This window comes from Myxocyprinus asiaticus, chromosome 34, assembly GCF_019703515.2.
Source record: "Myxocyprinus asiaticus isolate MX2 ecotype Aquarium Trade chromosome 34, UBuf_Myxa_2, whole genome shotgun sequence".
In the NCBI taxonomy this organism is placed as follows: domain Eukaryota; kingdom Metazoa; phylum Chordata; class Actinopteri; order Cypriniformes; family Catostomidae; genus Myxocyprinus; species Myxocyprinus asiaticus.
In genome coordinates this window covers 38,202,037-38,215,076 of record NC_059377.1, presented here as the reverse complement: position 1 = coordinate 38,215,076, position 13,040 = coordinate 38,202,037, and the positions used below count along the sequence as shown (strand labels likewise).

Below are 13,040 nucleotides of genomic sequence, written 5' to 3'. Positions count from 1 at the left end.
AATACTCTGTTATATATACCCCGAATTTTCCTTTAAACAGATTAATATAGGTTACTATCAATGCTAGAATTAATGGATTACACCATTAATATAACTGAAACATGAAGCTTTAATAAAAGGGGAACTGAATATCTCTCGATGATGCATCTGTTCATGTTAGGCAAATTTCCACACTTATCTCCAGATGAATACGGTAATGTTCAGGTACTGTAGCTGTAAATAACGGTTAAATTCCCCTCAACAGACCTCTCGTGCCTGTTCTGACATGACGTTGGAAACCTTTCATATATATAAATCGAAGACTTTATTTTCCTCATAAATATATTTTGAAACGTGTCATATTGTGAAAATGTGACAATTTAGTGAGACCATTCATCCAAAATTTCTCAACATTTTCAGATATGTTTAGTTTTGTTAGATTTGCGGTTCAGTGTCTTGTTGTGTGACACATTCACCAGCTACAACGGTTTTCTATTTTCTGTGTAGTTATCGCAGTTTTACAAACTCATATTAATTAAGAAGGTACATTAAATAATTGTACTTTAAAAAATCATTTGTGTCACCACCACTGGACAATTTAAGTAAACTGCACAAAGACTAAACGGTGAACTTCATTTAAAAAAGTAGCCTAAATGTTAAACTGTCCACTACTTTACTTTTTTTTTAAAGGAATATAAATTTTTTATATTTTAATATAAATTTTTTTTGGCTTTAAACCTTCCAAAAATTGGCCCCATTCACTTCTATTGTAAGTGCCTCACAGTAACCTCGATGTTTGCTTTTTTTATTTTTTATTTTTTGTATTTTTTTTTTTTTTAAGAAAAGACAGGACAAGTTGAAATGCATTTTTGTGGAAATAACATTGTGCCACAAATGCTGTTGATTGAGCTTAACTTGTACTGAATATTGCTTAATTTCTTAGTGTGCATTATTTGTTTACAAAAGCAACAAACGAAGACAGCACAAGCATATTCAACTTTTTATAACCGCAGTGAAAAATGGAAAATTCTTCTTTTACATACTTTTTTTTTTTATTTATTTTTTATTATCACTCATTTAAACTTATTAGGCCCGTTTGCTCAATATAGTGAATTTCAGATTCATATCATATGAACTTTTCAATCAGATCTTCAGATATTTCACAAATAAGTTTACAAACCTTTTCCTGCTCCATGATGCTTTTTGGCTACTAAGAAATGTTGGTGTGAGAGTTCAAGATGTGTGCTTTAAAATGACTGTGATTCATAGGTGAAGACAGCAGAATTGGCTATGAGTTCATTGGAGGTCTTGTAGTGTCCACTAGAGGGTGAAAGATACTTTGGGAAGTATTCACCTTGTCCATTTGACTAATGCTCTGAAACCACATATGACATATTTAGTTAAAGGAATATTCCGGGTTCAATACCAGTTAAGCTCAATCGACAGCATTTGTGGCATAATGCTAATTACCACAAAAAATAATTTCGACCCATCCCTCCTTTTCTTTAAAAAAAATAAATAAATCATAAATCGAGGTTATAGTGAGGCACTTACAATGTAAGTAAATAGGGGCCAATTTTTGTAGGGTTTTAAAGGCAGAAATGTGAATCTTATTATTTTATAAAAGCACTTACATGAATTCTTCTGTTAAAACTCACCATTTTTACAGTGGTTTTAGGGTTTGTTGAGATCGTCATGGCAACAAAGTTGTAAAATTGGCTATAACTTTACACAGAAAAGGTTTGTAAGTGATTTTATCACACTAAAATCATGTTTATAAGCATATTGTTTATGTCTTGTGGCTATACTTTTGAAACAGTGAGTATTTTAACGTTTTTGGATTGGCACCCATTCACTTCCATTGTAAGTGCCTCATTGTAACCCAGATTTTTAATGCTGTTGAGTGATCTACTTGTATTGAACCCGGAATATTCCTTTAAGACCCCTTTCATTCATTTGATTTCAAAGAAACTTCGTTTCTTTGAAATCAAATGAATGAAAGGTGTCTAGTTGTTTGAGAGAAAGACAATGAAGAATTTCATCTTCACAATGCAATTCTAGGTGAGACATTTCTGTGTCCTTGGGATTCTCCATTTTCCAATGCATATGATTTTATTTACAACTTAAACCTGTTTTGAAGCTGTGAAGTCCATGTTTCAGATGATTCAGATGATTTTCCCTTTAAGTGTAATGGTTAAGGATTTGGGCTTCTAACTCATGTTGCAAGCTCAGCCCTGGCTTTATGCAACTTGATTAACACCAATAAATTAAATATAGTTATAATACAGTTCTTATATACTTTGCAAATACATTCATCATTCAGGGTGTTATGTGCATGCATATTGCATGGTCTGTTTAAAAATAAAAAAAAATGCATTCTTCAGAGGAATATCTCAAACTCAGGAAAAAAATATTAGTGTATAGCAGTGTACAGTGGCTGAATTATTTTTAAAGACAATTTACAGCCTGTTGCTTAGCAACTGGAAAACCTGCCCTTCATACCTGCCAAGTTTGGCAAGTTTTAACTGGAAGGACTAAATTAATTAATTTAGAGTAATGATAATCTTTGCACAAGTCCCAAGGCATCTACTGGAGCAATCAATAACTGTAATTGACCAAAACCCCATTATCTTTCTGAATAACTTTATCTGCTTTGCACACAAGGGTCTGGAGGTGAATATGGCTTATAATAGTTAATTGAAAGTGTGTCCAGACTATTATAGTAAAAGAAACATCTTTAGCACTATTTGGACAGGATTAATTTTCCTAAACAACATTCGAGTTGCAATTATTAACAAATGACCTCTGTCATTTCATGTACTGATTTGAACAAGGTTTGGATCTCTGTAGTTCTTACTAAGGTGGGAGTTTATTATCTGGATGTGGGCATTACAGAAAGTCGTGCTGTGGATGCGTGCATCATAAAAACAACTGAATGATAAAAGATGTCTATATGGGATTAATTGTATAATAAAAACATTAAGTATATAATTAAAGGAATATTCCAGGTTCAATACAAGTTAAGCTCAATAGGCAGTATTTGGGGCATAATGTTGATTACCACAAAAATGTATTATGAACCCGGAATATTCCTTTAAGGGAAGTACTTAATGAGAAAATCATACCTGATGCGACGACCGAACATTGCACAATTTCTGGGACTCTTCTTATTTATTTAGTTTTCTTTAAAAAATAATTCTCACAAATTTCTCAATTTTAAAATTTTTTTTTTTAACAAAGGTTGTGCGAGGAAAAACACAGATGAGGAACTGAACACAAAGTGAGCCTGCAAAACCAAGTTTCCTGACCTTCTCACAGAAAACTAGTCCTGTCCATATAGAGCTTTTGTCTACCAACCCAATACATGAAAACAGTTTTATAGCCAACTATAGGATTTGACTCCAATTTAATAAGAGTACAAAAATAATATACATGGAAAAACTAAAATTAAAATACATTCGTTTTTCTTTAGTTTTATTTACACCCCCTAACCCCCATTAATCTATGTTTTGAGCATTTCAGTAGATTGAAATGTGAAAGGAGAAAAAGTAGAGAAGATGACTACAGCAGTTGTACACTGGACAATCGTTTTTCTTTATTTTTTGTTTCAGTTCATAATATCTGTTTGTTGGGGTTTTTCTTTTTTCATTTCAACGTAAAATTTTGACACACTTATAAAAGACAGCATCTGCATAGAGTTCTCATCTTAAAGATCCATGGAGAAAAGGGGGTAGAGAGATCGTGAGAGAAGGGTGGAAGATAGCAAAGGGTTAAGGAGAGGAGAGGAATACTGGTACGCCACACTAACCAAACAGAACAGCAAACAGTATTACAAGAGAGAGGGGAGAGAGGGACAGTTAGGTTGTTTGTTTGTATCTTTTTCCTTTTTTTTACAATACAGTACACACATACACACACAGAAAATAAAAGACAGAGGTTGCAATTTCAGTCAAAGTTGCAGAAATCGATTAGATTTTTTCCTTCCTTCCCATCCTTGGTGCCCATCGCATTGTGGATTCTGCCCTGATTGCACTTTCAACTTAGATCCTAGTGGGGCAAGAAGACGTTTGGCGACACATAAAGCAACGGTTGGAACCACGGTAAGTGGCTGCAGTTTCCCACAAGTCAGCGTCCATCAAGTGCTTTCGTATGCATGTGTGAGAAAGCCCTTTTCTTTGTATTGCACAGATGAGTGTTGTTCTGCTTGATTTATTGAGCATTTTTCATTGCTGTCTTATTCTATCTTCATGTTCCAAGTAGTTCAAGACCGAACGACATTCTTTGTATACGACCAGAGCTCGTTTAATCATCTCCTGCCAAAGATAAGATGCTTAACTACATCAAAGCTTACGAGTTTGTCATGCTACTATCGATGCACTCAAGGTTTTTCTAACAGGTATCGACAACACTAACCAAAACCAATTGCAAAAGTGTCCTAAAATACACCACGCAATGGGCCTTAGTCAGAAAACACGAGCGAATTTCCAGATGTAAAACCATTCTTACGTTTACGTACGAATAGATTTCTGAACGATGAACAAGGCCCAGTGTACATAAATTGATATACATTTCACAATACTAATGTGGTTGACCTCTGCAATGGCATTAAAGGCAAGAAAAAAAAAAGCGGTCAAGGAGCCTGGAAGCTACGGATGGCGACGTGTGCATTTGACCTGTAGACCTATCAATGGCGTACATGGAAGGAAGCACTTTTGCTCAGAGTTGAACCGTTAACGGCTCACTGAGTTAACACATTATTTTGTATTGAATCTGATGGTAAAGCGTTTTTCCACTTTTCTCCGTAATAGAGCATCCTTGACATCATCAAAAACGAAAGATGTTGCTTTAAGATGAGCGAGCGGTCAATAGTAAAGAGCTGACCATGGCAAAGAAAAAATCAATCAACCTCACAACTTTGACAGGAACTATTTTAGTAGTTTTATACATGGACATGCAAGTCATTTTTTCCCTCTTTGAAATATTTACAATAATTACAAGACAAAGATTCAGTTCAGATTGACAAAATCGCGAGCATTCAATATTACTACTAATATAACACAACTTCTCGGGATTCTTTAAATCATCGTAGTTATATTATTTGATAACGTTATAATTCAATTATGTCATCCTTATCCAATCAGCCAATGTTTACGGTGTCTTCCCTTGCTTATTTTAATAATATATTCATCACATCATTACAGGTCATCCTTTGTAATGACCATGCTGATGATCATTTTGCTGAAATCACAGTTTGAGCACCATCTCTACCAACCGTTTCCTCATCCTAAATCTAACACTAAAACAAGAATACTGGTATAAAGTTCAATGGGACTATACATCAAAGGAATGACACAAAAGGGCATGAAATTAAGGAGGATTGTGGCTGGGGCTGTTGAGAAAATCACTATCGCAGGTTGATCATTTTCATTAGCTGTGGACGAAGAAGAAGAAATTTGTTTGTCATAACGTAAATGTCTTTGAGAGCTGTCTGTCGGGTGCGATATTTTGCCAAGTAAAAATTGGTTGCGTCACGCGAGCGAGTGAACTAGATCGTTCTCGTCATAATCAACGGAGCTGTTAAGTCGCATACTTGCAGAGTAGACATCTTTGTTGATTATAACTGAAATGTTCTAGCTTTTGTCGCGTCACTTCGCTCGCTTGCAGCGTGTAAGGGATTTTTCTTTACCCGTAATATTGCGGCACTCAACAACCCCACCCAAAAAGACTATAATGCAGTTAAGCTCTAAAAGATACATAGTTTTTCTCTTATATATAATTAGTTTGTAATTATCACTCATTTACAAAATGCCTTCTCAATGTGCTGTGTTATGCCAGTGCTGTCTGGTCATATCAGTGTTCGTGTGACGATGAAAAAATGAAAATAAGACAACTGAGAAAACTTTCATCCAGATCTGTGCCCATGTTATTATACAATTTTTATTTCATTTAATTTTTTACCAGAGCTGACCTAATGTCTACGTCTAATGTATTGCCAGCACAGAGGAAGCAATGCAAGTGAGTTCAACAAGTGTATATGGCAATATAAACAGCATCATTTGGGGGTGTGGGAGGGGAGGGGAGGGGCAACATACACACAAAATTGGAACATTGTTGGGAGATATTAGTTTTGTACGTAGCTGATTTTTGAGAAAGTGCTTTAAAACGAACAAGCTTGTGTAGTATACATTACACATATATTCTTCAAAACGGATAAAAAAGAACAAACTCAAAACCTTTATAATGAGAATGCAGTGGATCTGAAAACATAATAATGTATACGCAAGATTGTTTACAAGATTTATGGGCGGGAAGGACTATACAATACAATTGACTGTAACATTGTGCTCTGTACTCGCATAACGCTTTGGCTTTTTAGTTTTATTACTTTTCTTAACATTTGAATGAAGTCGGCACAAAACTGGAACGCTATAGCTGCATACCATAGACCTGCGGACCAGAGAAAGCCCTTGCGCCGGACACGGTGATCCGGTGCGACCAAGGGCTCCAACAGCAAACGAGCACATACACACACAACCACACACACACACACAAATGCTCATGCTCACATATACAGCAACATATACGTAAAAAAGGAAAGTTGCGGAAGGGACAGGGCACGCACACATGGCCTTTGAGTTGCACAATTCGACACTGCAGCACACGACTCACGATAAAGAATAGTATCTTTACAAAATAATTCACATGTCATCACCAGTTAAGCACAACAATCAAGATGGGAAAACATCGGGAAATGAAGAAGATGCGCAAAAAATGGTTTTACCCAGAGTGTTTCTGGGGGTGGGGGGGGGGATACAAAGTTTTACACCATGGACGTTGTAAGGAACAAAACACCTGGCAACAAACAGAGATTTTGTATTCATGTACACATCCACCGGGAACATATTCATGGGGACTACAGTAAAACTCCAGCATTGTTAGGGTAATGATAAAATAGGCAGCAGAACTATTAAATAAATTCAATCCCCCCCCTTCCAGCCAACCCCTAGTGATCAGTAATAAATAGTCATAAATAAAAAACAAACATTAAAACGAAACAAAGAACAGTACAACCCAAAAAATATGGCGGCATAAGACATTGTTTTCTTTGATTGTAAAGTGCACACATGATCGAGAGCCATGCAAACTAACAAAGCGAAAGTTGCATGCGTTAACAAATAAGGGCCTTCCAGCAATATCTTCTACTAAAAACAACACCGACATACATATTTACCTCATTTTACCATACATGTAAGTGATTTGACACTAAATACACAGAAGTTTCAAAGAAAACATGCTGGACGTTACTGGAATGATTAAAGCAAAATAGTCCCGGCCCTCTGCCTCAGGCTTTGTAGAAAGTGTACAGTATTTATCCCCAATTAATTCTTGTTTCCTACTACTTTGCTTTGGGTAGGTAAAGGGGTGGTGGGGCGGGGGGGCTCCTGTTATATATTCTGTGCTAAGCAGTACGTGGGAAATAAATTTAATAGATTCTGTTTTTAAAAAAAGGAGTGCACTTTCAGAGTTGGTACAGTTGTACATGTTTTTTAACGGAATGAGAATGAGGACAAGGGCTAAGTGTATAATCTCGCAAAGTCTGAGACTAATCTGAATCAAGCGAAAAGGGATTCTGAACTTGTGTAAATGGAAACAAAAAACAGAGCTAAAATTTGGTTTAGAATTTTTAGCCCTTGAATTTCAATCAAAGCAGTACATAATTAACTCAGCTGGCACTTTCTGTCCAACAAAATCATAAGAAAAAAATCTATTGAATAATACAGCTGTTTGATTTGTATTTCAACAAAATCTTTGGCCAAAAGCATGGCAAAATCTAAGCTTCTTATTCTAAGCTAGTGTTATATCCCATACAAGATGTTGTCTCCCTTTAACGGATCTGCTAGGATGGGCGTTCAGAGCTAAATTTGAGTTTGAATTTGTTTTATGTAATATAAAATTTGTCTCCATATTTAGTCACTGTATAATACGTGTTTTTGATCAGTTCTTGTTGAACATAACCATAGATAAACCCTACTATACACACGTTTCTTCAACTGAACTGAAGAATGCACAAGTGCCCACTGAAAAATATTTAGTCAGATTGCTCATCAGGGTCTGTACTGCCCCAGTCTAGTGTTTCATATATGTAGTATTAAATAAAGGGACCTTAGAGTATCTATCTTGTCCCTAATTTCAAAATGTATCATTTTATGAGCCTTTCTCCATGAACTAGCACCAAGGTGAAAAACATCAAGCAAGATCTCAGATGCAGTCAATCTCTTATACCCAAAACTGTCCTGTTCAAGCCTTTCGTTTATATTGAAGTAAATATAAATAAATATGCAATTTATGAAACAAAGCAAATGAAAAATGTAAAATCAAATGTTGAGCTGTAAACTAAGAAGATTATTTCAGCAGAACTAACCACCTTCCAAAATGTAATGTTTAGGCTAGGCATTGCTTCAAGTATTGAAATTTCCCCTAACCCTAACCCTTATTTTAAATAAGAAATCGTGAGAACAGTGTAGACAAATAAATGTTGTCTCTGAACTGTCTCATTCTTAATTCTTCCCTCACTATTAGTTCCTCTAGCGCAATTTCATTAAAAAAAAAAAACGGGCAAAACACAATCAAAACTGCATAGTTTAACAGTTTGCACAATGTCATGCTATCCCTCCCATTGTAACTTTTTAAATGCGTAAAAGTGTGGCGACATTTAAAGTGAGAAACGTCAGGTCCTTCACTGCCTACTATCTAAAGTACAGTAAATGACGATAATGGCAGGGCCACAACAAAAAATAAATAATCATCTTTATGTACAATCTTGTTGGCGTCAGTAATTAATTTATGTGCTTCTTAGTGTTCTTTTTTCTCTGCTTGTTTATGGTTGCCCACAAAAAATTATTACGACTATGAGGTTAATAGTGCTGTTACACTGTAGCACTCCAATGTCACTGGATGTTAACGATCTGTAATAAATCGGCTAACAACGTAATAATGAGAGATTTCATTTGAATGTAAGCAACCACTTTAGGCCATTGAAATCTGACTGGTTCTACAATCTATAACTATCTAGGTACTGTAAGTATTCTTAATGCTATTATGGTTTGCCAAACACCAAGTTATGCCTGAACGTAAAGAAATTTAGCAGTTGCTGGCACTGTCTTGGAAGCCCCCCCAAAAATGAAAGCAAAACAAATTATAATAAAATAAATAAATAATAATAATAACAAAAGTTGATTTTTATTCCTTTACAGGTAGTAACCCATGTGCTGCTTTTATGTTCAATACATTTACATGTACAGTTTGTAAATATTATGTTTATTTGTACCCACTTTTGTATATATTTAAATCAGCTAGTACGTAACATCTCCTTTGTTATTTGTTTTTTGTTTGTTTTGAATATTCGATTTTTTTAACCCTACCCAATCTACGTTTTTAGACAGTTTCCTTATCTCATGTGTTAAGTGGATAAAACACTCAGCTTTCCAAGTGTTAATCTGTCTTCATGTCGATTAGAAGCCCAGGGTTCCTCCGATAGTGGATGCCAAAACCACTCCCAAAATTACACAGCAAATGATGATCATAATTTTCTTCTGCAGAGGGAGAAAGAAAGAATGACAGACAGACAGACAGACAGAAAGAAAAGATTTGTAAACAACAAGCTAACAGAACAATAGTCTTGTTTTGTTCATCTAGCTACTCAGTTATAGGTTCTGGGCTATATGGCTATTAAATCAAAGATCATTTTTCAGATGAAAATGTTATTGATCAGAGGTTTCTCTTTCATGGCCCAGGAGATTTAATGAGGTTCTCGGTTCTCTTAAATATAAGTATCAACTTGAGCTCTATAATAAAAAGCCAAACAGAATTAACATTAATTTGAAATGACTGTTGATACTATTAAAAAGCTGTTGATTGGTCATGCCGCTTGGTCATGCACGCAGACATAAAACTGCGTAAAAGGAAACATGCAGATTTGGGTGGCAATCAGTAAGCTGTAATGTATCCAACATTCATGTTGTTTCAAATTCCAATTAAACAATCAGGTTCATTCTAATAACTGACTTCCTGGATCTGTGTATTGCGATATTTGGTTTATGAAAGGAAAAAGGTACAGTAGATTGCTGTAACAATTAGCAAAACAAGCTGTTAGGTACAAGAAAATGGTGGGCCAATGTCCTTAATGGAATAAGCAATGGATGAATTATCTGGCACTGATTTTGTCATAATGTTTACCCAGTGGTTCACTAAAGGGCAACCACACTAGATCTGCAGTTTGACTCAAGTCAAATGGAAAGCATAGAAGTAGGTGGGACCATCTCTGCAATGGCCATTTGCAAAAAGCAACAAAACTGTCCTAGGGGTTCTGGGAGCTCACCAGCAAATGTTTGCTGGGTGCAGAGAACATCTGTTGAAGAACTTTTGAGAGCCAACTACAAAATCTAGTTTTTCTTGGCATGGTTTATGTCTGGTTCTCAATTGGTTTTGCTTCCATCAAGTGGCTACCCAACACAGAACCAAATTGGTAACCTGTATATACAGTGATATATATATATATATATATATATATATATATATATATATATATATATATATATATACAGCTATGGAATAAATTAAGAGACCACTGCAAAATTATCAGTTTCTCTGGATTTACTATTCATTTAGAGCATTTATTTGCAGAAAATGACAACTGGTCAAAATAACAAAAAAGATGCAGTGTTTTCAGACCTCGAATAATGCAAAGAAAACAAGAATATGAACAAGAATATGTTTAAAAATGAATATGAACTTGCTTCCTTTGCATTATTCGATATATAATATATAATATATATATATATATATATATACTGTATATATACAGTATATGTGTATATTATTTTTTATTTTTTTGCCGTGCATTGGATGTGGGCACATAATGCATCTGCTAATTTTGGCTAGGCTCTACCAAAAGATTTAGTGAATTAGTGCCATAATAGCATAGGGTTTGATTGGAAGCATAGACTTTTGACGCCAACAACAAAAGATATGGGAAGCGTTTTCTCCTCCCTATTATTGCGCAATCTTAAATGCACAATTATATGTTTGGTTGCTTTTCATTATTCGCATTAAGCATTGTTTTTCCTAGCTGTCTACTACCCTTTCAGAACAGACCTGTGGCTCAGTTTTGGGTTGCAACCCACCAGTTGAGAACCACTGGTTTAACTCAAAGTTAAACCGTGTTTAGGAATAATTTCAAAATGCTCCTCTTGTTTTTGTTAAACTTGGTATATGACAGCTTATGACTGAGCTCTTGTATATCCTCTAAGTACTGAAAGCATGAATCATTGTACATAAAGGGCATATAAAGACGTCAGGTGTAACAGCTGAGAGGAACAGCAATTTTCATGTCTTACCTTGCGTGCCTGACTCTGGTATTTGACAGCCTTCTTGGTGTCAGAAACTGCTCTCTCTACATAGTCCACAGAGTGTTCCACGTTATATTCAATTCTGTCAATCATCTCTCCCTGAAAATGACAAACACAGGTACATGAAAAAAAAAATGTTGAAAGAACATAATTATATTTAATTAGTTAATTAAATATTTAGGCTAATCTGATTATGCCTTAAACTCGCAAATAATAGTGTAGTACTCTCAGCTGTTTAACACGTTTTACCATGTTTACCGTGGTACCACATTTCCCCTCAAAATCAATGCAGAAAATGTGCAAAAGTCTACAGATTTCATCTGGGCCCACTCATCCCTTTCAATCTTTGTGCTTGATGTACCCTAAGAGTTACTACTCTTGATAACCAAAAAGTTGCAGGTTCGAACCAACCATATTCTATTGTGCTCAAGGATCACCCTTGAGCAAGGCATTTAACCCCAGGTTGCACCAGGGGAACTGTCCTTGTAACTTAACATAATGCCATTCATAATGTCACGTAAACAATTTCCAATGGCCTTGCTTACAAAGATCCTGTAAGCATCACTGTCCCCTATAGACTGAATCTAAAGGGTTCAAGGCATGGCAGTCTTATTGGTACACCCTATACGAAGACGTCACTGATAACTTATTTTAAATGGGAATGTTACCCTGATGATATAGCTGCAAAATTTGTGTTTTTAGCTGTTAAGATTGTTGTGGCAATAAGTCGCAACATTGCCCGCCCACTTCTTCAGCCATCTTGGTTCTGGAAGTATGTTTCCCATTCATTTTTTTCATAGGGATTTCATAAAGTAAAAGAGTTTTCCGAGGTGAATCACAACGTTACAAACTTTGACTTGAGGCCAAAAAGTATTTGAAAATTAAACAAAAAGACAAATGAGTCCCATGAATCCCATGAATTATGTAATCAAATTATAAACTTTGGAAGAATATAAAACTGTTGAGTGTAAAATATTAAGATATACAAATATATATGTGATTTGAGAGTGTAGGGTGAACGACTCGATTGCGTAATTCACAGCACGTCATGGGAGTGGGCGGTCGCTGCAGAGCTCTTTTGCCGCAGTTTATAAGTGGTGATTCTGTGATTGTTGGATTTTCCCCCTCAGGCTCATGGGTAGTGTAGTACTTCACCAAGGATTCTGCTATTAAACACAATTTTTAAAAAACTGAACTGAAGCATATACCATTGATCAACATCCTCGGAGCTCACGGCAGATCTATCTTTAAAGGTTTATAGGTTATCGTTAATAATCAACTCTACCATGGAAACAATAAATGGGATTTTTACTTCCAGAACCAATCTGTTGTGGTCTATAAAAACTTGTCATAATAACTTACCAACGGTTGCAAGCTTGCCCCAAAGTCTTACATTTTAAAAGGCCGGTCACACTACACTTCTCGCTCTGTTCACTCCCATTCAAATGTTTCTGAACGATGGTGACTGGAAGCGCAAGCTCATGCGAAGAAATTTTGCAATACTCTGCAGAGGAAAGTTCAAGTTTGTTGAACTCTGAACTGCGAATCCATATGACGAGAGGACGTGTGACCAATAGAAGATCGAAAAGTCACATGCTGACCTCTTGGCTCAATACAAAAAAATACATATTTCAAAGCTGCATGTTTTATTGT

General features: G+C 35.6%; 1 protein-coding gene across 1 annotated transcript in view; it reads right to left on the bottom strand.

Annotated features, from left to right (window-relative positions):
* Window positions 1–3,549: 3,549 nt before the first annotated feature.
* LOC127424880 (syntaxin-1B) overlaps window positions 3,550–13,040 on the bottom strand; it is a 69,859-nt gene continuing 60,368 nt past the window's right edge. The window contains exons 9-10 of the mRNA XM_051670397.1: window positions 11,376–11,486; window positions 3,550–9,572 (exon numbers count right to left, since the gene is read on the bottom strand). Coding sequence (XP_051526357.1) covers window positions 9,492–9,572; window positions 11,376–11,486 — 192 coding nt within the window. The 3' untranslated portion in view covers window positions 3,550–9,491. The remainder of the gene's footprint in view (window positions 9,573–11,375; window positions 11,487–13,040) is intronic.